This window comes from Balaenoptera physalus, assembly GCF_965194825.1.
Source record: "Balaenoptera physalus genome assembly, chromosome: 5".
Taxonomy (NCBI): Eukaryota; Metazoa; Chordata; class Mammalia; order Artiodactyla; family Balaenopteridae; genus Balaenoptera; species Balaenoptera physalus.
In genome coordinates, this window is record NC_138884.1 from 54,598,241 (window position 1) to 54,619,455 (window position 21,215).

At 48.3% G+C, this 21,215-nt stretch overlaps 1 protein-coding gene across 3 annotated transcripts in view; it reads right to left on the reverse strand.

Moving 5' to 3' along the window:
* Positions 1 to 3,098: 3,098 nt before the first annotated feature.
* Positions 3,099 to 21,215, reverse strand: part of PRDM8 (PR/SET domain 8) — a 36,575-nt gene continuing 18,458 nt past the window's right edge. The window contains exons 2-7 of one of the 3 annotated variants that reach the window (XM_082463782.1): positions 10,721 to 10,972; positions 9,590 to 9,726; positions 8,799 to 8,865; positions 7,084 to 7,304; positions 5,858 to 6,089; positions 3,099 to 5,456 (exon numbers count right to left, since the gene is read on the reverse strand). In XM_082463782.1, coding sequence (XP_082319908.1) covers positions 3,835 to 5,456; positions 5,858 to 6,089; positions 7,084 to 7,304; position 8,799 — 2,076 coding nt within the window. In that variant the 5' untranslated portion in view covers positions 8,800 to 8,865; positions 9,590 to 9,726; positions 10,721 to 10,972 and the 3' untranslated portion in view covers positions 3,099 to 3,834. The other 2 variants (XM_082463783.1, XM_082463784.1) reach the window with 2 other exon arrangements.

Genomic DNA, 21,215 nt, shown 5'->3' on the forward strand with positions numbered 1-21,215 from the left:
CTGGTCGTTTTCTGGGTATGACTGGTCCCGGGTGTCCCAGGTTTCCGCGCTGGGGGTCACGCTCACTGGACAGGGAGCTTAAAGAGATAAGCTGCGGGGAGGGCAAACTTAATAGAGGACGGAAAGCGGGCGGTGCACAGCGGTTCAGAGACGGGAGTGGGAGGGGGAAATGCGCCACGCCGCTGGACCCCTGTCCCTCCACCTCCACCTAGGCGCCCGACTGCGGCGGCTGCGGCGGCACGTGCTCGAAACGGGCTGGCCCGCGGGCGCGACGGCTACACAAGGTACTCTAGACCTCGGAGAGCCACAGAGCCTAGGAGTGGGCCCAGGACCTTGGGAACTTTCCCGGGTGGGTCTGGTTTCGGTCTCGGCTCTCCAGCGCCTGCGAACAGGTGCAGAGATGTGCGTGCATTCTTTCCCCAGCCCTCCGGTTTCCGCACACCTGTACGCGTAAGCTACACTCTTCAAGCTCATCTTGGGAAATAGAAGCGTCCCCCCTCCCACTCGCAAACGCCCAAAGAGGAGAGGGGTTCGCAATCCGCGCAGAGAGCACGCTTGGAGATCGCAGACGCTAGGCGCCGGGTCAATCGCAAGCATTCTGCCCCTGACTGGGACACAGCAAATGCTGGTGCGGCAGCCGCTTGAGTTGCCTTTTCCCCAGTCCTTAGGACGTGCGATTTCGGCAGGCACTCGGAGCTCAGGTCACCAGCCTGGACTTCTCGGCACCAGCCTGCTCCAAGCCTGCATGACCCTGTGACCTTGTTTCCTCCGCAGCTGGGTGCAGACATTTACGCCTACGGCTTCAGCCAGCAACCTCAGCTAGCTTGGCAGATGAGTGGGATTATGGGATTTTAGAAACTCTCATTTGACAAAGTTAAGATACATCCAAAAGCTTGAAAATGCAACATTAAAAAAAAACATTTCTCAGTTTGTCTTGGCTGAAGGCAAAACTAGCTTTGGGCACCCTTCCCCTACTGCTTCTCGCCAAAGAAAGTCTTGTAGGCAGACTGGTCAGCAAAACTGCCCAGCCCTAAAGTGTCTGCCACTAACACACCTACCTGGATCGCCTGGGCATTAGCTCAGCCAAGGCTCGGCTTTCTTCCTGATTGTGTGATTAAATTAATGACCATATAAAGGAAAACACAGGGGAAGCTCAAAATTGTCTACATGTGTCCTTCAAAAAATAAGATTCTACACTATGGGGAAGTCTTTCAAAAAGCAGTATTTACTTACTGTTTCTGTAGACCTAAGTTCATCTTTGAATCCCCAAAATGTAATAAAACTAGTGAAAGGAAGATTCTGGAAGGATGGGACAGAAACAAAGGGGCATTCCAGGTTTTTTGTTTGTTATTTGGTTTTTGTTTTTAAGTTAGGCCCCAGGCAACCTGGGTTGGTTGGCTGGTATTTAAGAAACTTTTGCTCTAGAGATCCACTAGTGTTCCAGGCATGGACAATTTAGTCAGCCTCTCAGGCATAGTGGTTTAAGGATCTCTTGCAGCCCACCTTCCATTTACCTCCAAATATCTTTCTCACTTCTTGCCATCAAATTTACTCCAAAGCAATCATGGCCTTTTCTCTAGAAAGCCCCCTTTAGGTTTAATTGGAGCCTGATTAGACCATTAGAAAAAAACAATTCTCCAGTGCCAGAAGTGCTTTAAAGATAGCAGAACCTGTCTCACTCATTGTACAGATAAGAAAACCAAAATGCGGGTAAATTAATGATACAAATAATGATGCAAGGTCATACTAGTCATGCAGAGAAGAGTTAGAACGGGAATTTTGGACTGTTCTTTTCATCACACTTTGCTGGGGATTAGTGTTTCAGAACACCCAGCTGTTGCCTAGGAAAACTGAGAGCAGGCCTCAAAGAAATGTAGCACAAAAAGTACTTGAATAATCTTAAGAAAGTCAACCTGCTTTTTCCACCAATCTTGGTCACACTATGGATACATCTCTTTGCCTTACCCCTGGTCTCTACCTGCCTAATGGTAACTCGTTATATAGTCCTCTTAAGATAATGAAGGCTTCAAAATCCTTTTAGGGAAAACCATCGAAGGCCTGCAATGAGACCTTGTACAAGTTTCACATTTCAGACCTTTTCACAAATATCCTTCTTCTGACATAGGGGAGGGTTGGCAAGATGTGAAGGAAGGAATTACAAATGGGAAAGAACACCTCTTGTGATAGATAAAACAGTGTAATATTGGTTTCTAGAGCACCTATGGAGTGACTCTGAAGATGTCCATGGATTAAGTACATGCTACCCTAAGACCTAAAGGATCATCATTCATTTGGTTTTGCATCTACTGGTTTCTGGACATACCACATACACCTAAATACATACACTCTGTTTCAGAACTGTTGTACGTATATGAAGAGTACAGAGGGACATTTCATAAGAGGAAGGGCAGGGAGAGGAGGAAAGTTCTCAAGGTCTTCTGTATTGTAATGCTCTAGGACTAGTTTTTTTCCCAGAGGCTGTGCAGCTGTTCAAGTCTGTGCAGGGAAAGCTGGGCCAATACATAGACTACCATGGCCATTTCACCTTGGTTTCTAAAGAAGCTCTCCAGAGGGTCTCTTAATGGGTAATGACAGAAAGCTGAAGGGTTCTAGAGCACAAGATACTCTTCCATGTAGGCATCACTAGTAGAACCTAAAGTGGGCTTTTCACCTGGTCTCCCTGATCCAGGTCTGAAAATTGTTTGTCTTTGGCCACTTGTGAAAATGCTAGTTATCCTGCTGCTGAAAAGAATGATGACATCCCAGGGACAGGGTAGCTTCATGGCAGGCATCTTTGTTTAGATGAATGGTCCTTTGATCAAGAAGCTCAACACTCTCCAGATAAAGATTTTCCAAATAATAATCAAAGTTTGTCTTCTCACTTTTAGGCTCAAAACTGGCTTAGAGTAAATAATGCAAGTGGGGTAGGGTTTATCATTCCTCTGTTCTGAAGTTTCTTCCCCTTCTTTTCGCGCACTCAATGAAAATATGTGGTATCTACTCAGAGTGTAGCCCTTAGCTACAAAAAACATTTTAAAACACCTTCCCAATAATTGCTTTGAAGAAAATAGTCATTTATTGTCAAAGCATCCAACATATCCACATAATCTATATAAAGTTTAATAAATCTTTCCAGGGATAAAAGAAACACATAACTATTCAGACTCCATTTCACTGGCACAAAATTACACTTTGTATTAAAAGGAAATACATATTTACATAATGATGACATTCTTCATTGAAGTCCATAATCATTTCATGATACATGCACTTCCCCCTGGAAACTTAAATTGAATGGTGACCCCCTTTTTATTTGTTTTGCTTATTTTTGTAGGAACACAAACTGTAATCAAGAAATGCAGAAAGCATCTCACACTCCTCCTTTACTTTATATCTAAAATAAATTTTGCCCTTACATATTATTCCATCTAAATCGTAAGTGCTTAATAATTTAAGTAGAAACGTATGACAAATGCATCAATATGTTGCAATATATGACATTTTTTAAAATGTACTTTGTTTTGGGGAAAGTGAAAATACGTGCATTCAAAAGAAAACCTCTTAAACACCCCACCCAATCAAAAATCCACCATCTTGTCTCTTGTGTGTGTTTGTGTGTGTGTGTGTGTGTGTGTGTGTGTGTAGTGTAGGTCACGGGTAAACACTTGGATGTAAAGGTTGGGGCCAGAGCACGTGTGTGAGTGTGTGTGTGTGTGTGTGTGTGTCTGGGTGCGATGTTTCAGGTCACAAGGAGGTGGTGCATGTCCTCGTGTGTTTGCTCCTGCAGGGCTCGCTGTGCGTGTGCGCGCGTGGAAAGCTGCAGTCCTTTCCGTGTCAATTATGCGAGGTCATGTGCCTGGAGAGGTGGTGGCGCTCCCTGAAGGACTCGTTGCAAATGGGGCACTTGAGTTTCTCTTCCCGTCTTCGCTTCACCAAGGGCTCCATGGCGTACTCCTTTTTGTGATGCGACCTCATGTGGTACACCAGGTCGGAGGTCATGCGGAAGGAGGCATTGCACTTGGCGCACCAGTTCTGCGCGGGCAGACACAGAGAGGTGAAGGAGGGCGGCAGCAGCGTGAGCGCCGAGGGCAGCTGCAACTGCAGGGGCCCCGCGGCCGCAGCCGCCGCGGCCGCCGCGGCGGCGGAGCTCTTGGGCCAGAAGGCGGTGGCGTAGAGGAAGGGGCTCTGTTTGGGCAGCCCGCCGCCGCCGCCGCCGCCGCCACCGCCGCTCGGCAGGGACCCGCAACCTCCGTTCAGGTCCGCAGCTCCTTGGAGCTTCACGGCCAGAGGATCAGAGGCGGTGGGGTACAGTCTGGTGGGGCCCACACCGTCTCCGGGGTGGCAGGGCTCGAGCGCGCTCAGCTTCTGGCCCAGCACCAGCGGGGACAGCTGAGAGAAGGAGCGCGCCGGCTGCGAGAAGGCGCTTTTGCGCTCGTCCGACGCGGCGCCCTGGCCGCCGCCCGCCCCGCCCGCGGCCCCAGCGCCTGCACCGCCCCCTGCGCCGTTGCCGCCTGCGCCCAGCTGCTGCACAGAGGTGAAGGCGCTGCCTCGCGCCGGGCTGCCGCCCTCCAGCCGGCCGGGCAGCGCTCCCCCGGGCCGCGGGGCCAGCAGCTTCTCGGAGCCGGCCGGCGACGCGGCCACGGGCGTGGCAGAGCCGCCGCTGCCCGCGTCCTGCTCCTCGGCGGCCGTGCTCCCGCCGTCGGCGGCCGCCTCCTCCTGCACACCGGCCGCTCGGGCCGCCTTCTTCACCTCCACGAAGGCGCTGCGCTTCGCCTCGCCTGTCTCCGGGCTGGGCGGCGCGAAGAGGCGGCTGTTCTCTTCCAGGCCGAAGTAGCTGCCCGAGGCGCGGTACTGTTGGGGCGTGCACACCAGGTCCTCCTTGGAGGCGGGCGGGGGCCGCTCGGCGAAGCGGCCCCGGCCCCCCACCAGCCCGGCGCCGCCGCCGCCGCCCTCCGCCGCCTCCTCCGGGAATTTCCTCTTCCCTTTGCCCACGCCCGCGGCATTGCCGTCGGGACTCAGCTCCGCCTCCTGGTGGTCGCTGCCGCCGCTGAGGCTCCGCACTGGGGAGCAGCTGCTGCCTCCCCCGGAGTTCTCCAGCTCCCGCGCCAGGTTGTGAAAGTCCGTGGACGGCTTCGCGCTGCTGCCGCCGCCGCCGCCAGCCGCAGGCGGGTTACCGCCCTCGGGGGAGGGGGCCGGGTAGTGGTGGACCGGGCCGGCTTTGCAGAACTTGGGGCTGGGACCCAAGGGTGTCTCCTGTGGCTGCGGCGGCTGCTGGTCCTTGCCGCCGCCGCCGCCCCCGTGATCCTTGGTGCCCACGCCGCTGCCTTGCTCCTCTCGGGGGCTCACATCAACGCTGTGAAGTCTCTTGGGGCAGCGGAAGCGCAGATGCGCCACATAGGGAAACTCAAACTGGAAACGTTGGCTGCATTCCAGGCATGTGTAAGGGGACGACCCTGCTTAGTGAGCAAACACCACATACACACAAGCGCGCGCGCACACACACACACACACACACACCACATGATTACTCAGCATCGTCTCTAGGCCAGTTTGCCATCACCCCCTTCACAAATCCACCTTCGCCTCTCAGGGCCTGAGTGCCTGAGTACAGAGCATCGTGAAAGACCCGATCTAACTTCCCCTCCAGATTTGGGGGGAGTGCAGTCATTAAACCAAGCGTGCCCCGAGCTATCCTCACCTAGCTGCCCCAGCTTCATTCCGGACTATATCTCAGAAGCTCTCTCTGAGGCACTCCAAGGGAGGAAAGGCGCGCCGAGGCGCCAGAGTGAGCCCCGCCGCTCCCTGCGTCGCTCCCCCGCTAGCTAAGGGCCCAGACGCAGGTCGAGAGCCAACCTACCATTCATTTTGCTGTGGGATCTAGAGGGGCAGAGCAAGAGTAACTCAGTCAGTTCTTTCCCGTACCAAACTAGTAACTCCTCATCTTTGGCAATCCTGCGGAGAGAGCGGTAAAACAGCTGTCCGTTTTTTATGTAGGCTTCAAGGTTCTGCTCTTCTTTATCTCTGGCTGATTGGACCAAACGCAGCCACATCAGACCTTCCGAGGAACCATTCGCCGCTGAGGTGTCTACCTACAGTTTAGAAAAAAGAAAGAATGCAAGAAGGAAGGGGATGAGGGAGGCAGACTCTTGTGAGAGAATGAAGTCACAGGAGCCAGGGCCATTTCCTCTGTTATTCTTTGCCAAAGAATTATCTGAGGTCAAACTTCCAAAAACTTGACCCGAGTTGACATCCATCCTCACGTTTGTGGCCGGCAGGCAAGATAACGTTCCTAGAAAGCTGCATCAATTATGTAGATTATTTAAGTCGTCGTATATTGGTTGAACACCAAATTAGCAAATTTCTTCTTACAATTCAAATTAGTGTTAACCTCTTGAGAATTGATTGCTAAATTATCCCACGTTGCAAAAGTATGGGGAATTTTCTTTGTTTTAGAAGTAAAAAGCAGGCTTAGGCTTTAAAAATTATTCTGTGACATTCACTCATCTTCCTAATTTTGGCTTAAACAATTAATAGTTCTTTGTAAAGAAAGAATAGGAAGAGAGAGGACTTTTCACACTCAAACATATGACTTTAATGATGTCTTATTGTCAAAACATTAACATTTTTATTTAAATACAAACTCTAGGCACTAGCTAGCTTAACCAGAAAGAGTAATATTCCAGGGAACAAGAGGTCTCTGGGATAGGAAGGCAAATGCACCGAATATTTATAATAAAAGTACTAATAGCAAGTACTTAGTATGCAAATAGCCTCAACCCTAGTGAAACCTCTCAAAATGTTAAGGAAGTGGTGTTCATCTCCAGGAAAGCCCAGAATTGAGGCACTGATTTAGACATATCTGGCATTCAAAATCAAATTTTGTCACTTATTTCGGAAAATCAGTTGACAATACTTTTGAGTTTAATTTTCCTTTTCTAATTTTTGGTGTATAAAATAGAATGGCACGTATCATTGCATTTTCTACATTCAGAACCTGTCTCAGCTTGTCATTAGAATGATTCTTAGTCCATTTTCAAGAGGATATTACCTTCATAACCCTACACAGCATCGGCCAAGACTTACCCGGAAGATATAAGGGACCGTTCTCTTGTCGGTGGACTTGAGAGCTATGAAAGCTATGCTGTCGTACAGGGAAGTATGGCTCAGGATGCAGGGACCGAATATAGCATTCTCAGGGATGTCGCAGGTGGTGTAAACGCTGGTAAAAATATCTGTCAGACATTGTTGGACTGCTTTGGCATCTCCATCCCAGATGCCTCTCTGGATGCCCGAATCCTCCATCACTGAAGACAGATACACAGGACCATTGAAGCGAGTTACATTACTCCTTTTGCCTCTATGAATCCAGGCAGAACGTTTTGACTACTAGACAGATTTTTCTTGAATTTGCCTGGTTTTTGCATCGCTCTTATTTCAAAAATAAAGCCAACGGCAGATTAAATCTGGCATATTACAAAGATGCCAACGAAGAGTACTTTCTTTTCCTTTAAAAATTAAAAAAAAAAATTGTGATGGGGGAGCTCAGAGCGGACTGACTGCTAGAGAGAAAGAAAAACTGGGCTAGGAAAGAGAAGATCGCTTTTTTCATTACCTTGGGGGAGGATAGGGCAGGATGGGGGGAGGGAGAAAGAAGAGGAGAACAATAGGATTTTTTACTAGCCTATAGACTTTCCAGACTGAGAGAAACTTCTAACCCTTGGGAAAAAGCTCCTCTCTTCTACTCTTAGGTATTGAACTGGGCGCCGGGGAGCTGATTTTATTCTATTTTTTCTTCCAAAGAGGGGAGCAGCATTAGCGAGCAGGCGGAGACAGCGGAGCATGGCGAATGGATTTCAAGTAGAGTGTCAGGGCCACTGATTCCATGTCAGCTAACCTTTCTCTGCAGCCTACAAGAGGGGACGTGTGTCTGCTCATTACCATAATCCAACACTGTCCCTCCGAGGGCTTTAATTAAAAGCAGCAAGCAGAGGTAATTATTTTTTTCTCGACATGCTTATTTATGGATGAGGGTGAATCCCAGTTACCTTGTTATACAAGGGGGTGGATAGAGTCACATGTGCCTCATGAAGTGTGCAGGTATAAGGCAGGACTGAAGGGTCCCCGGTCTGAAATACCGCGTGTGTAATGATTGGTGAATGCTCTCTCCCCCAGATAGGACCTTGTCTGGGCAAGAGGGGGCAGCCCCGCTTGAGTAGACCTCGGTGGGCTCTCCAGCTGTTTAATCCGCAGCAATTCAGAAAGTGATGCCCCGATGGAGATTTCTCTATTATTAAGCTGTCATAAGGAGACATTTTCCTTTCTTTGCCACTGGACGCCCCCCCCCCACAAGACTTGTCATTAAACAAACAAACAAAACAGATATTTAAATTTTAAAGTGGCTTTAAACTAACTGCGTTGTTTACTCTTTCTGACTGATTAAAAGATTCCTCCAAGTTGGTTTTTCTCCCTAATAACGTCTGCATAGGCAGTTATTTAAGCATATTTTGTACAATTTAAGTAGCAGGAAAGGGAAACCTAATTCTTTTCCTAAGAAGCTGTTCTTCATGGAATAATATTAGTCATGTTCATTTTTATCTTAATGTCTATTAACCAATTAATCTTGCAAATGTGATTACAAGGTAGTGCTTTTATTTATTTTTTTTTTCTTTCCAGCTAACAGAGCATGAAACTTTGGTCAGCCTCTTTTCCATTCACTCTGCTACATCCCCCAAATGTCAAGTATGGGCTGTATATGCCAGGCAGGAATAAGAGAAAATATCCATACAGTAGAAACTTACTTTATTATGCTACAGCAGCTATCCCTGGGCATTTTACCCAACACAAGGTAGCCGTTCTGATTTCCAACTGCAAATTTAAATACATTTAAAAAAATCCCTCAGAATCTCTCAGAACCTCCTTTTCAACGGAATCCTATTCTCTCCTTTTCAATTACCTCAATTCAGCGTTTTATGCTCCAATTTTTCTCTTCCTTTTAAAAGTCTCTTTCACACAAGCGTTTCATTGTGCCGAGAGGTCGCCCCGTCACTTCGGGCAACAGCAGGGACCAATCATTAAAATGCAGTTCTACCTAACAATACGGTGAAAAGATCCTCGCTACGCCGCGCTAATAGGGGTTCGCGTCGCCACGGCGGCCGCCACGAGCCTCGAGTCGGTCACAATACAGCTGGGCGAGAGCCTGGGCTCTGCCGCCCGCGCGCCGTCGCCTTTGCCACCTAACCTTTCACAGTTCTGCATCCTCCTCTAAGCCCGGGTTCTCAGACGCCCGGGGGATCCTCCCAGAGCCCGCTGGGCTCGCCGAAAGCCGTCGCTGCCGCCGGCCGCTCGCCCTCCCCCGTAGGCAGGCATTGTCTGGCGGCCGCGCGCTCCCCAGTCGCTGGCTTCTTCGCCAAAGGGCTCTCCACCCCTCCTCCCTTTGTATAACCCTATTGGCAGTAGAGATCCCGTCAATAATTATCCCCCCCCCCCCCTCTTTTTGGATAATGAGAAGACGGAGGACAAAATTTTCCACTCTCCCCACCAAACCTGCCTGCCTCCCATCCTCCTCTCCCATCAATGCAAATAGACTTACCAGGAATAAGGTCAGGATCAAATCGCCCAAATAAGGCCACCTGGAACCGGGAGATGCAATCGAGTGTTTCTTTTGCCTACTGTATCAGTGTATTTCCATGTCAAGAGGTGTTGGTGTTGCTGTCTTGTAGGTTCTGCCTAAAGAGAGGAGAGAGAGAGACGGAGAGACGTGGAGAGAGAAATGAGGGGAGAGTGAGAGAGAGAGAGTTGTACAGATGGACCCGATGCAGTGACTGACTGGCACGCAGACACACACTTTTTGTTTGCTGCACATAATCTGCCCAATGACGCGTGACAGCCCACGTCCCCTCCCTTTAACTCTTTGCTGGTCTGGGCGCTCCCTACGGCGGCGCCGCCTGCCTGGAAACGTTCTCTCCGGCCTGCCCGCGCCCCGCAGCCCCGAGCGCTTTCCCCAAGTGGCAACGCCTCTCCGAGCGCGGCCCGGCCCGCCTCCTCCTAAAGCCTCGGCCCTTTGAGAGTGGTGGTGGGGGGGGGGGGGCAGGGGAGGGATCAGTTTTGGGGTCGGAAAGGGAAGTACCAAAAGACCTGGAGAGGGCCTCTTCCCGTTTCGCTTGGCACCTGGAGAACCTCTGGCAGACAGCTGGCCACTCAGCGCGCGCACGGATCCCGCGCGCATTGCCTGAGCCTGAGTTCTGTGAAGGGAAAGGGGGCTGCGGTTTAGCCCCGAGGGATTCTCTGGCCCTCCAGCCGCGGCTGACACGAGCAGCTAGTTGCCTGGGGGTGATAAACCGGCGTCAGCTCTCTCCAGGAGCGCTCACACTACCAAGCCCTCACGAGCAAGATTCAGAAAGGGTGCGCTTAGGTGAGAACTTGGCTCAGTGTTTCCTTGAACACGGAGATGGGTAAGAGGGATGGAGTAGGGACGCCACCAGACCTCCGAAAGGGATTTACAAGGGTCTTTTGGTCCCAGCACACACTCACCTGGGCGGGGGAAGGGGTGAGGAGGGGACTGGTGGGAAAAAACCCAGGTTACGGGACTCCAGCTTTTCCGGCTCTTCCGCCTTCAGCCTGGCACGTTCTGCATAATCCCCAAGGGGGTCCCTTGCCGGGGAGGCAGGTAGTCTAAGACCCCCCGGGGGTGGGAAGGGTGAGTTAAAGTACAAATTATTACCGAGATGGGCTCCGGAGAGCTTTTCACGTCCAGCAGGTGGTGGAAGAGTGGATGGAGTGGCCGACGCCGTCTCGGGAGCCTCGTTTGTGCGCTAAGCCACTTAGAGGCGCTGGCTGGCCCCTATAGCGCAGCAGCTGATGCTAATGACTTGAGGTCTTTAACAGCCTGAAAGTTGACTCCTTCAACAGCGGTCCGAAACACATTTTCGCTGGGGGATCTCGGGGTTCATTTTCGACATTTAACTCTCTGCTCCTAAGGGAAGAAAGACCTTTGAGTGGTATAGACAGTCCCACTCCTTCAGCCTCATCCACAACACCACTACATGGAAGAGGGCAATCAGTTAGCTTTAGGATAGATCGGACGTGTAGCCGCTACAGTGGACAAAGCAGACCCACGACTTGAGGAGACAGCCTAGTTTTTAGCCAGTGTTTAAATCAGGTAAGTGGATTGGGGGTTGGCAAAGAGCAGCCTAAAAGGAAAAGGTGTGTGCAGTGTTACTCTGATGCTCCCGTGGCTCAGAGACCTCCCTCCGGAACCCAGGCAACCAGGCACGGAGCGCCTTTCTTCGCTGGCACCTGCCATACAAGGAAGCCTGGAAAGGATTTTGCAGAGGAGAAAAAAAAAAAAAAAGTGCGAGGAATTTCCCACCGAATTCTCCTTTCTCTCTCTCTGCCTCCCTCCCTCTTTCTGTCTCTCTCTCTCTCCCTCCCCTTCTCTTTTCATCCAGCCCCCACATAAGTTCTGAGTCCTTCTGATCAGAGAGAGCCGTTGTCTAGGATTAAGCTGGGACTTGGAGAGAGAAGGGTTGCAAAATCTCCATATACTAGGAAGTAAAGGAAGAATTCTCCCTTAAATTTTCAGGTTAGCTATTGAGTTTTCAAAGAAACCTTCTCAAACTACAGTTGTCTTTCATCTTAACATATCATTTCTCTTATGCACATGTGCACACTTTAAAATAGCTTGCTCAAGGGCAACTCATGTAATGACCAAAGCTTGATGCTGAGGGCTCTCACATGTCTCTATATAAGAATCTGCAAGGTATTTAGCCACCAATTGGCTTATACCTGGATACTCCATTCATTACTCCCCCCATCTCACTCACACACATGCATCCCCCCCATCACTTGTTTAAAGAAAGGGTGATGGGATTAGAAATGTCAAAAGAATTGCCTTAAACATCTGAAAAATAACTTGCAGTGTTGAAGAATTCACTTAAGTGAATTCAGAGAAGGAAAAAGAAAGGACAGGTGACACACAGGTGTAAACAACAGCAAATTAAGATACAGAAGTAGCCCTAAGAGGGTTGTGGTCCCTTAGAAACTACAGCAAAGGTGTGTATGTGGGCAGGGGGGAGGAGTGCTGTGTCTTCAAACCTAATTCCTAAACTGTAGAACAAAACACTCCTTAGGGCCTTTTTTTGCTTTTTGTTTGTTTGTTTATTTTTGTTTTTAAAAGAGAATAGGAAGTTTGCCTTTCCCAGGAAAAGTCATCAGTCCATGCATAGACACTTTATAAAAATCCTCTTACATATTGTAAATTTAAAAGCATCCACCCCAGAATATAAGCATTCTGGAAAACCTTAAAATCTAAATGGCAGGCATTTTTCTTTTCCCTGGCCTTTCCTTTCTTAAATATAAAGGGCACTTAGACTATGTCTCCTTTGAGGTACTGAAACCTAGACTCCGATTTGTATGAAATAACAGATGTTTCTGGTACTTAAATTGGGGGTGAGGGAGCTTGACTTTCCAAATCTCAAGCTAGAAACTAACTAAGAGTCTATATATCAAAGAGGGGAGAGATGTATTGAGAATCTGGCCATCAGATGATATTTCCTCTTAGTTTCACTTACCTGCCCCCTAATTAGATTTCTGCTGCTGATTTTAGATATAAATCCCCAGATAAAAAAATTTCCTACATTTTATGAGTCCAACCAACTCTTTGTCTTATGTATTAAATGATTCACACAACAACCACAAACCCACAAATACAGGTAAGAGTAAGTTTGAAATTCCTACTTTGAGGGTTTCCCAGTACTTTAAGTGATACACATTTCGCTAGGTGATATAAATGGTCTAAATGAAAATTGTTAATTGGAGGTTACTAAAATCTACAGATTACTTTTATTTTTTTTTTAGAAATTTATGGGCTAAAATGGTGCATAAGCCACTTTGAAATCATTCTGCATTATTTCTTACTGGAATTCACTGGTACTAAATGAAGAGTTGAGGCATTTATTCAGCCTAAAACAATACTATAAAGATGCATCTCGGTCAATAGTTTTATATAATTCACATGGAACAATGGGTTTATGCATATATTTGGAGCTCTTTTCCCTGGGATTTTATTTCCAATTAAATGATTAGAGGGATGACTATGAAGAGTGAAGGTATTTTTACCTTGCTCCACTTTAACAAGGCTTCTTGCAGTTATGGCAAAAAATACATGTGTAGACAACTGCAGTATTGTTTTAGAAGAGAAGGCTGGAGAGAGGTTGATGAATGATTCCCGAGGTGGTGCCTTTTATGACCTAAGTGAGAGGGTGGAGAAAGGGTAAGAAAGGAAATCTGATTCTTGAGAGCATTAGAATGGAAATGTCGTTTCTCCTCCCAGGGTAGAGAAAGGGGTCCCCAAATATCTCAACTTCTGTAATAGGAAGCAGGTAAAGTCTCTACAAATAACTCACTTAGAAGGATTATTACTTTATAAGAATGAAAACACATTATTTTTCTTTTTCTATCACTTTCTAGGTCCTGGCTCATCCCCCTCTAATCGTATCACCAAAGCACTACACCAGCAAAGTCTCAGTTTAAAATATATATATATATATATATATATATATATATATATATATATATGTATATAATATTATATATATTTACACATTGGAAGACAAGAGGATGCCAAAGAAGCAGATAGATGGTGGAGACTTTTTCCTAAACTTATGAATTTCCTACAGGGAGGTCTCTGGAAGGGGCTATGAGGAGATTGGGGGAGGCAGAGAAAGGAACTTCATGGAGGGGTGTTGCATTGCCCTAGCCTCACCAAGGAGGGTAAGGAACTTTCTAAGGGATAACTTAGAGGCAAGAAGAGGCAGACTTACTGAGCTGGATAATGGTTTACAGGGGTGGGGAGGGGGCACTTTGTTTTTTATAAGTATTCATGGCAATTTCAGTATGGGTCTGTTCCTCACCAAGAGTTACAGTTGGTTCAATAGGTCATAAATGGTTTCCCAGGCTCATTCTTGGACAGCAAGAGACTCAAAGGATGGATAATTTTGTAGCCTGTGAGGAGGGACTCCAGGCTTCCAACTGCAGGGATCATTATTCCTGACTCACATTTTTCTCTTTTCAGCTTTTCCTCTTTCTCAATAAATGGTAACTGTTCTTCATCCTGCTGCTACTAAAGCTATCATCATTATAGTTATAACCTACATTTCTCAAGTTTAAAACCTTCTCTCTGAGGGATCTCAAGTTCCACTTGCCCTTCCTTTTGTTGGAGTTCAGCTTCAAGCTGAATAGCCTTTGAGAGCTTTGTGTAATTCATTTTCTTTCCTGGATCTAAGTTGTAGTCAGCTGGCTTAATGGCTTCTGAGAATGACTTCCAGCAGGGCAAGCAAACTGTGGTAATACTGAAGGCAACTACTACAGATCTGAAACCAATGTCTCATGCTCACCTATGTGAATGTAACCTGTGAACCAGATCTAATATGCAGCATCCTGACCCCCTGGATTCTCCCAGATTTTATACCCCTCCCCAGATGAATATCTAGAGGTCTAGCAAGGAATTTTCTGTCAAATCTTCAGGTTACAAAGTCCTTCCCAGAATCATACACACAGCCCTTGAACGTATCTTAGTAGGAGGAGTAGGGTAGGAGGAAGGAAATGGTGGACAGGGCATAGTCAGCCCCTCTGAGCCGCCTCACTCTCTGGGCCAGGCTTTCCAGGCAGACAGGGGACCAAGGGGGTGTCTAGCAGTCTCAAATTGGAGGGAACATCAGATTTTGAGAAGACTGACTCTAGGCCTTAGGAATGTCACCAAGTTGAGAGGCTCTACATCAAATTTCTTTACACAGCCAGGAGAAGGGACATTATCCCAATACTCAGTGGTACCTGAGTTCCACCTCTTTTCCTCTTTATTTTAGGCTGTGTGCAATTCCTGAGTTAAAAGAGAGGTGCTTATTGAAACAGTGGGTTCATACTAGGCAGATTCGACTCCCTGGAACCTGGTCGAAGCTAGCCCTCGAAAGTATGGATTTAGATTGTAAATTGGGCTGCTGGGGGAATGAGCAGCATTCCCTCCTGGGAAGGGGGCCTACTCAGAATGCACACATGCCCGGGACTTTCTAGCTCAGAATCTGTCCATGGCATACTTTCCTGAAGCCTGAGGACAGAGACATCTGATTTTCTCTAAGGAAAAGAGAGGCAAAAAAGAAAAGGAATGAAAAGGCTTGGAGGAGTAGATATCAATCAGTGACCACAACAGTGATGATTCACATTTCTTTGTTAGAGCCTTGGAAATAGTTTCATTTTTTTCCACAAACTATGTTCTCATACCCAAACTGCTTCCTGGTCATCTTGCAAATTGGATTGAGTGAAAATTATCTTTTACGATTTCAATTCAAATTAACTGCAGGTATTCCATGATTTAATACAGGGGTATTGATCTAGCATCAATGTGGGAATGTCTCCCCAAATATTATATGGAAGGCCTATAGCTTTTAACAGATTTGCATAAGCACTAAAAAACTACCAGAGTAGGTTTTCTTCAATTCTAATACTTGGAGAAGTGGTCTCTTAAGGAATTCAAAGATCAGCTTGTCACAAACAACAGTAATAGCAACAGTACTATAAACAATATTGTATATACATTACAAAGTGGCAAAAATAATAGGCAGGGGGATTGAAACTTATATTTGTTCTCTTGTACCTACTTATTGGAAAGCCAAATCCCACATTGATTTGCTAGTCTTCTGGTGATGTAATATAAAGGTAACTAAGATATAATTAATAATGTCTTCTAAAGTTTTAAAGAAAATCCATATTTTAAAAATAAATAATATCCAGAATTGTCAAACAAATCATTCACAAAATCCTAAGAAGAATAAACATATTGACTTTAAAGACCTGAATGTTCAGTTTCCTGAAGGCCTAGAATTCAATTTAGGTTTGAACAATTTTATACCTGATCAGATATGGTTGTGTGTGTGTGTGTGTGTGTGTGTGTGTGTGTGTGTGTATTACAGAGAGATATTTTTCTTGGCTGCATGTCTACAAAGCAGTCATTTCTCCTTGTTGCATGTTTTCATGTAAGATGGTTTTGAGAAAATGTGTGAAGTCATATAGGAGAGTAATTGGTCTTGGAGAAGCAAAACAATAGAGTTCTAAAGAATATATTTTATACATATGATTTTAGTAACAAGTACCTTGTGTATGTGATCAGATGCCTCATAGCATTATCTACATCCTAGAGTCAGTTTACCTGAGATACTAGGAAGTCAACGTTTCCAGGGATCCTCTGAACTTGGGAAAATGTCCTGGGGAAAGTCAATGCTCTGAGAGTATGGCCGGTTCCATTTCTTACCTGGGGGACTGAATTAGTTCTTCTATCCCTGAAGTCACTGACAGCTGAGTTTGGGCCTCAAAGCAAGGCAGGGAAGTGCTTGCTAGTCGCAGACCATTCCTGATGTCTGGATCTCCTGAGTCTATGTCTCAGTAGAGCTAAGAGTACAGAGAAGGCCAAATGACAGAGATGGGCTTAGATGTGGGCTAAGGAGGTCTCCCTGCGAGAGACCCAGGGAGGGCATTACCCGGACAGTATCTCAAAGGGCAGACAACATTCCCACTACATTTGGGATGAGTCACCAAGGAGTGACACTGGACAGGACCTGGGCGGAACCAAACAAGCCTTCAGCGGAGGGTTACTCTTTTAGAAGCAGCGCTAGCAAACCAGGAACGTGGAGCAAGAAGAAGCCACGCAGCGCTCTCAGCGCGCGACAGACACGCCCTGGACTAAGCTGGGAGCAAGTGGAGTTAAGCCTCCTCTCCTCCAAGTTTTCCGTGGTCTCCAACCTCCTACCGCTTCCGCGGAATTAGTGCCAACTCTGGCCTCCTGCTAAGCGACTGCTTTCCGTGTGGAAAGGCTTCCCGAGCGCTGGGCTTTCGCATACACCAGCTCCCTCCCTCCACCTCCCCACCCCCCAGCCCCCTGCGCGGTCCTCGGCCGCCGCCCCCCTCCCCCGCCCCCCTTTCCCAGGGCACGGGGTCTGTGTTCTCATGTCTCACTAGCTGGGCTGCCAGTGACCTCTCCCAGCCTTGGATTTCCTCCTCGGACAGGCTAAGGCTGGCAAGAGCTGCCTCCCGGGTCGCGGTAAGGCCTCGGTGAGGGAACGAGGGAGAGCGCGCTTTTGAAAGCCAGTTGCTGAGCAGATTGTAAGGGATTACTTCCAAGAGCCGGGGTTAGTTTCATTTCAGCCTTGGCCATCCCAGAGAGGTCTCAATGCCTTCATTAAAGAACATTCTCAGACGTCTAGGGAACTGACCCAAGCACGACCAACAACTCAGGTTTAGGCCGCAACTCCATCAGGGCAACTACCTGTGTTCCGGCCCGTGACGCTTGGCAGGTAATTTAACCTGTCCGTGCTTCAGGCCTTCCTCTGTGAACCGAGGGTAATAAAGGCAACTCCTTTCATGAAGTTACCGTGAGGGCCGAGCTGGTATTTAGCAAGCTCAGAGAACACTGCCTGACACACAGTAAATACCGATTTCAGTGCTGGCTACTGTTACTGTTAGTAACACCGCCTCAGCTTCCTTTTCAGAAATCGTATTGTGCACCCGCCTTCAAAGCCACTCAGTGAAGGCTGAGGATTTCTCGATGCTTCTAGGAACACCGAAAGGAGGTACTGAGGATAAAATAAGCAGGTGGGAGGAATGTGTCCAGGTGTTCAGGAATCCCTTCTACGGCCACAGGAAGGGCCCCGAACAGACTTTACGGAAGAGCGAGCAGTTTTCGGCCGGGAGGCTGGGAGATTGGACTTCTTCCATCCCTCATCCCGGCCATGAGTCCTTTCTTTAGACCTGGCAGCGGCGCAAGTTAGAAACGCAGGGAAGTCCGGGCACTACGACCCGGTGGGGTGAGAAGCCTGTGAACGCATCGCTGATTGGCTCAAGTGCCGCGGCCAGAAACCTGAAGCCTGGGCCGCCCGCTCCCACCAGGGCTCAGGGCCTCGGAGCGGCGCGGCCCTTCTTCTCCCTCCAAAGGCCGGGGCTCAGCTGCGGGGCTCGGGAGCAGGCGGGCCCGGAGGCAGGGTGGGCATCCCTGGACCTCCCCTGCACACCCTAGCCTGGGGAGCGCTGCGGGACCGGGCGTTGCCGCCGGGGCCTCAGCCTCGCGGTCCCGCCCCAGCCCCGCCCCAGACGCCCGCACGCGGTCTGCGCGGGGCCTTGTGGGCCGCACGGCCGACGGAGCCCAGTCTCTGGGGCGGCGCTGCCGGGCAGAGCCTTCTCTCCGGGCCGCGCCGGCTCCGCGCAGCCGCAGCCCTGAGCAGGCGCGGTCCGTTTGCCCCCGGCCTACAGTCTCAAGCTCTGCGAAACCTCTTGCCCGGGCAGGGACAGGCAACAGAGGTCAGTGTGGGCTCTTTCTTCTGAAGGGCCCTGGAACCAGTGGTTAAGAGGTCAAAGTTTGGGATCCTGAACGCTTACGTTTGAACCCCAGGTGTGCAGTCTACTAGCTGTGTGTCTTTGAGCAAATCACCTAATCTCTCTGAGCTTTAGTTTCCTTATTTGGAGAAGAGCAAAAACACCATTTGTCTCATAGGGTGGCTATGAATATTGTAAAAGCAAGCCTGGGTTCAGAACCCAGCTGGACCGCTTGCTTGGGTTAACTTCTCTGTTCTTCTGTTTCCTGTGAAGGAAGGGGATCTGTGAACTAGCGTTAATAATACTTAACTCAAAGGGTCATAAGAATTAAATGCAATAAGCCTATGGGAGCATTTAGTCTAGCCCATAGTAAGAGCCTAAACAGTTAATTAAAGCACCTCAGTGTCTGCTACTTTGAAATGCTGAGTAAACATAATTTTTAAATCTTAGCTCTCCTAATCTTTTTATCCTCTTCAGAGAGAAGCAAAATGCAAAGGTGCATGTTGCTGTGTGGGTGGTGGTGCACGCAGAATTGGGAAGAAGCAGCTTGTGGCAGCAAGGTAGGTGACACTTCTGAAAGCTGCATGCCTTTCCTTCTTGGCCTCTCCTCTTCAGTTTCTAGGGTCAAGGTAAAAGAATAGGAAAGGCAGGGAAAAGGAACTTAGAACATGGAAGATGCTCAACAAATGTTTCTTGAGTAAAAAAACGGCATTTCAGATATTCATGAGACAAGGAGTCTGTCTGAAATGGAATGGAGGACCCAGAATTGGGGTTGTCTTCCGTCTCTCTGCACCTGGCTGCCCGTAGCCATGTTACGAGCATTTCTGTGTGACATTATGTCTGGGCTTCTGGGAGGGGAAGACACAGGGGTGAATTATCTTGGGGTGAAGTAGGCCTTTAGTGGAGGGTTGGGATCTGTATATTCCCCAAAGCTTGAAAATTCAATTAAGAGTCCAGGAGCTCACATTCACAGACATCCCTTAATCATCCTTAGAGCTCAGAGCCTTTCAAAGAAGGGGAGCATACGTACATCACCATATGCCTCATCACTGCCCCACTCCTTCAACACCAGTGTCTTCTGATTTTTCAGATGGCAGCACTAACATGCTTTTTTGTTTTCTATAGATAATAGGATAATGGAGGATGATGTTTCACCAGGAACTAACGGGACATTGGGGGAAACATGGCCCCAAACAGCATTCAAGACCATGTCCTTCTCCTTTATTCCTGAGGGCAGAGAATACTGATGCAGCAACAGCAATCTAAGGTATTTTAAAAACTTCTGGCTCTTCTTCTGCTCTCCTCTCAGACCCTGACTAAAACCGTGTTAGCAGAAAGGAGAATGAAATGAAATAAAACCAAGTTCTCAGTGTTTCAACACCCGCTGCCTCCCGCCCCCCCCCCCGCCCCCCACCCAGGGCAAAGGCAACAACTGGTGAGAAGGAGCTGCAACTTGGAAAAGATTTATTTTTCCTGGCCATAAATCTCATCCCCTTGTCCCTCTGCCCAACGAAGCATGATAAAGTCCTTTTCCATAAAGTATTCAGTATTAGAGCCACAAAGCTCCCCCAATCAGTGGCCATCTGCTTCTACCATAACTGCTGCTCCTGAAGCAGGGAAAGCAGAGCAGAGAAAGGGCACCACTGTTAGGCTGCTGGACAAATGAGGAGACTGAATAGCTTTGGTTTTCCTTGTGTATCTGTATCTATAGAGACAGGAGAAGAAAGGCCGCATTATATTGATACAACAATTGTAAAACAAAACACGGAAGAGGCATCTAAAGGGCAATATCGCATGCATCAGGGGTCTCCAGATAAAAGGGGAACTAACAGATTTATAGAAACCTTTAATTGGTTTTCAATTGGAAGCTAAAGAGGCTGGGGCGAAGCTGTGAAGAGTGGCAGAGTGAGTGCTCTCCTTCAGCCGTCTGGGAGGCGTGATCGATTTCGCGGAGGGCGAAAAGAAGAATCTGGAACCCGCCTGGCGCCTCGGCGAGGGCAGGGAACAACTCCACGAGCTTTCCTCTTGGGCCAGGGAGTTACTGATTTGATCATTATAGCAGAATCTCTCAATCGCTCTCTCTGTCTCTCTGTCTCCCTCTCTTCCTTTTTCCCTTCCTCCCACCCTCCTTCAGACTAGTAGGCAAGTGGAGAGGGAAGGAAAGGGTGCAAAAGTAAATATAACTTTATATTCCCGGAAGAAATAGACCCCAGCTTAAAGACACCAAGCTTTAAACCTGTTCATCCGCTGGTAGGGAGGCCTCTTTGGAAGAAACGGGAGTCCCGCCCTCACCCTACCCCAGCCCTCTCCTCTCTCCTTTTCTAGACCCAAACAGGAAAAGCTAAAAATCACTGGAGACTCTCCATTGAATAAGGGACAAGTCTTTGCTTGCGACCACTGGGTTTGTCTCAGAGCGGATCTCTCCACTCTGCAGGCACCGCGCTCTTTTACTTAACCCCTTTCTGCCCGGCCGGCGGCAGCCCCCATCAGCCTCTGCGGACAGCGCCCACCCACACAGCAGCCCCAGACGTCCGTCAGTCGGCTCCTAAGGCTAATTTATTGGCCCGACCCTCCATTATCTTTTTCGATTTCCTAATTAATCAAAGATAAAAGGCAATGGTGCAAATTACGATTATGAGGGAACTGGTAGACGGTTTTGAATAAAATGGAGAAGGGGAACATGATTGATTGAACTGCAGGAGAGTGGATAGTGAAATCTCAAGTGCGAGGAACAGGCCTCAGAGGGTGAAACCCTGACCCCTCCGTCTTGCGAGCTGACCCCTCCGCCTGCCCTAACGCCGTCGCAACGGGACAGCCCCAAATGAGGTCACTTGTGTCCGAAGCCTTCGGAGGAAAGAGAA